Source organism: Ochlerotatus camptorhynchus, unplaced genomic scaffold, assembly GCF_037179485.1.
Source record: "Ochlerotatus camptorhynchus isolate MF236.1 unplaced genomic scaffold, CSIRO-AGI_Acam_v1.1 ptg000139l, whole genome shotgun sequence".
NCBI classification, from domain to species: domain Eukaryota; kingdom Metazoa; phylum Arthropoda; class Insecta; order Diptera; family Culicidae; genus Ochlerotatus; species Ochlerotatus camptorhynchus.
In genome coordinates, this window is record NW_027040629.1 from 3,046,167 (window position 1) to 3,049,782 (window position 3,616).

A 3,616-nucleotide genomic window follows, 5' to 3' on the forward strand; every position below is an offset into this window, starting at 1 on the left:
TGCAATACAGGCAATTAAAATGACGAATTGTTATTCAGTTGTGTGATAAGATATGTCACATGACATTTTGATTTTCGATTTGTGACACATAAGGATCTCGGTGTCAACTAGCTCTATATCGAGTTATTGAACCATAGCAAACATTCATTTCATGGCTACTGTGTTAGCGATTTTGTATGGGATTGTTATTCTATAACTCGATGGTCCCTTCAATATCGAGTTGTAGAGAGATCACTTTATTACTGCAAACAGTTGTATGACAGTTGCGTATTTAAACTACAATGTGCAGTCATCATCAGTGTAATGCCCACTAAAGACCTATCACACCTAGCAACCATTGCTTTATATGTGTTATTTCGTCCCTGAACAACATTGTGAAGTAAAAGCTATACAAAATGATTATTACTGACCATGACATTCGTTTGCTTGAATTTTCCACCTACAAAAAGTACCTTAAAAGCCTCGTTACTACTCAGGATCTTAGATATCTTGGCCACAGACAAAATGGTCTAAGCTTGTATTTAACTGGCTTCAGGTATGCATAACAGAAGTTTACAGTGGCATGATCAATACATCATTTGCACTTCAATCTAGGTCAATAACTGAATCCGATTTCAAGACCCGAAGGAAGGAAGTTATCGACTTCCTGTATGCCTCGCCAGATCCAAATGCATTCTTTAGTAGAAACCTAAAAACTTCAGATCCACTGCTAAGTGAACTAGGAGCTAGAGAGAGAGCCAACCGTCTGGGACTGCTGTCGGTATGAAATTCGGTACTTTGTTCGCTACAGTTATTAACTGTATGATTTGTTCCATTCCTAGACCATTATCTACATAAGGTGTCTGGGAAAGCATGGCGAAATATCCGGCTACATCGATTACGAACAAGCACTTTTACGGGTCAACAAAAACAAAAAGAATGCCTTTGATTGGAAAGCAATCTTCACAGGAAAACAAAAACTTTATCCCACCAGGCTCGATCTTTCCTACTACAACTTTACGACCGACAAGGCCTCAAAACAAAACTCTAAAAACTATCTTGTTATGTGTGATCCCATTCGAGGTATTATATTCCGGAACATTTGTGATCGTAAGGACGTTTATCCTGACCCTATTGGAGGGTACTTTGGCGAAAACACGACCCGTATGGAAATCGACACCGATATGTATGACCAAGTGATTCTGTACGATCATGTTGTGAGCGCAAATTATTAAAAGTAGTTTCAAATCACCTGAAACCAACGGTGACTGTTGTTTTCTTGGAATTCTATCGGTAGTGAATTTTTCCAACGCGCCTGCGTACTGATAATAGCAAAATAACATTTTCTCCAGCTCTCAACAGAATTGCATACAATAAACTTCTTTCTGCATTTAGGTATGCATGCTGCGCTGGACAAAGGTTTATCGTAAATTTACAAACGAGTTAGGACATAATTTCCGTCCTTACCACAATATGACCTCATCGTATCAATCCCGTGATTTTCCTCTCCGGTTGTCAGTTTTCTCTTCTTCTCTCAATCCCAGTGTCGCTGGCAGACAGAGTTTTGACCCTTGGATGTTTCCACGTCCGTACCTAGCACAGATAGGTACATACGTATGTATATCAATGGTGTAGTATAATCAACAGTGAGCCTTGTATGATTCAAGGTGCGGGTAACTGCATCAGCCCATATTATGCATGCAACAGGGTCTGTTGGAGGTTTCGTGCTTCGGTACACAAAACGGATAGCCATATATGCTCATTTATGCTATAAACAGAAAGCTTTAGTTGCTATATGGTACATTATATTTCAATTGTGGTGGTTTAGTTCGTTTTTAAAATGCTTCTTGGAAACGAGAGCTTGCTCCGTTGCAATACGGTTTGTCATTTCTTAGAATACTATTTAGTAGAAGTTTAGAGGGGTTACAGTCAAGCGCGTGGTACACGTTGGCGTTACTAATGCACTATGGGGATTCAGGTGGTAATCGAAAATTGACTTTCTCCTATTCGAGCTTTGTGATTGTCAATCAATTTGGAGTACTGAACGGAGAAACCCCAAGAACATCCTTTCTTTAAACCATATAGGGTAGATAACTACTTCGGCCTAATCGCCCATTTTGGGTCTATCAATTATAAAACATCAAATAAATCCATGATTTCGGCGTCAACAAGTCCATTATGCGTTTGGTACGATTCTTTAGTTCAAAAGCTACCGAACGAAGTCAATAAAAACGCGTAATATGAATGTTTGCACCCATTAGTCTCAAAAACAAAAGAAGCGCTCCGAACTAATCAATTTGTATCTTCTTCCGATAGGCCGTAGTGAATTCAATGGCGTTTTAATGCGTTAGGCCGAATTAAGAACGAGTTTGGGGTCAAGAAGCAGTGTTAGATTTTTAACAATATTTCAACAATTAGTTAATCTTAATCAAATCTTACGATACGTACGGAAAGGTAAATACATTTAGAAGTCATCTGCAGCGAAAGCATTCCATTTTGTGAAAAAAAAAATTGCCCAAATAATAGAGGTAATGTGCAAGTTTTGCTTAGTAGGAACAAAATTAGATCTTCTAAGCCCTACTTACCAAGATACAGGCAATAGAGTAGGACAATAATTTTTATTATTATGTTTGAAGATTTTCATGGAAGCTTATATTGTAAGCTTTCAAATGAAGTATAGGGTGGTTGCTTTTTTTTTCCTTGATTTATTTTCCGTCAATCTTGTTTTCAGTACTGAGTAATGCTACTGACGCCAGGGAGGCAGCTCCCACACCTGACACCTGGACCCTACCTCTTGACCCATCAACTAATGGTCCGGGAACCAACGGTTTTACTTCCCTCACGAAGAAGGTTCTTTGGAGTGAGAGTCTGTCACGCTTATCATTACACCCCTGTCAGCCTATCGTTTATCAAAGTTTACATAAACAATAAGAAGATGAAAAAAATAGAACTTTATCACATGGATAAAATGTTTCAAAATTACTTGAAGTTGACTCAGCTACAACTTTGCTGTAGATCATATATTTATAATTTCAAAAATAAGAAAGTTTGTCTTTCAATACCAATTACTTTGAGGATCCCTCCCGTTGGTCACTTTTGACACCTTGTCGAAAGAGAAAGGGCTTAATCTAATCCTGTATGCCTGCATGGGAGACCAAAAATTTGACATATTTGACAGTATGACATATTCTGCATATGCACTCTTATATTTGTATACGAAAGTGAAAATAATTAAAAACACTTTTAGGCCTATGTGCTGCGTGGCATGTGAGGTGACCCGCTGCCACTAGTGAAGTGACAATTGTCACCTCGGGTGAGATGACTCTCCATTTGATTTGCACGGAGACTCACCTCACCCAAGATGACAATTGTCACTTCACCATCACGTCACTGTCACCCCAGCTCACATGCCGTGCAGAATAGGCCTATTTATATCAATAAATTTAGGGAAACGTCAAAAAGTGCACTTTTAAATTTATTCATCAATTATCAATCCTTTAAATTTGTTGAACCTCTTAACGGAATCCCTTTATTTATGAAGAGCTTTGAGTGGGTTGGTTTATTTCCTTTAAATTCCGTTAAATTATAACGGAATTTAAAGGAAATAAACCAACTCACTCAAAGCTCTTCATCAATT

At 38.2% G+C, this 3,616-nt stretch overlaps 1 protein-coding gene across 1 annotated transcript; it reads left to right on the top strand.

Annotated features, from left to right (window-relative positions):
- Nucleotides 1–395: 395 nt before the first annotated feature.
- LOC135700581 (cilia- and flagella-associated protein 299-like) lies at nucleotides 396–1,245 on the top strand. The gene is made up of 3 exons (XM_065221111.1): nucleotides 396–535; nucleotides 595–760; nucleotides 822–1,245. Exons 1-3 carry the CDS (start codon nucleotides 396–398, stop codon nucleotides 1,212–1,214), a joined length of 699 nt encoding a protein of 232 aa, XP_065077183.1. The 3' UTR covers nucleotides 1,215–1,245.
- Nucleotides 1,246–3,616: the final 2,371 nt, after the last annotated feature.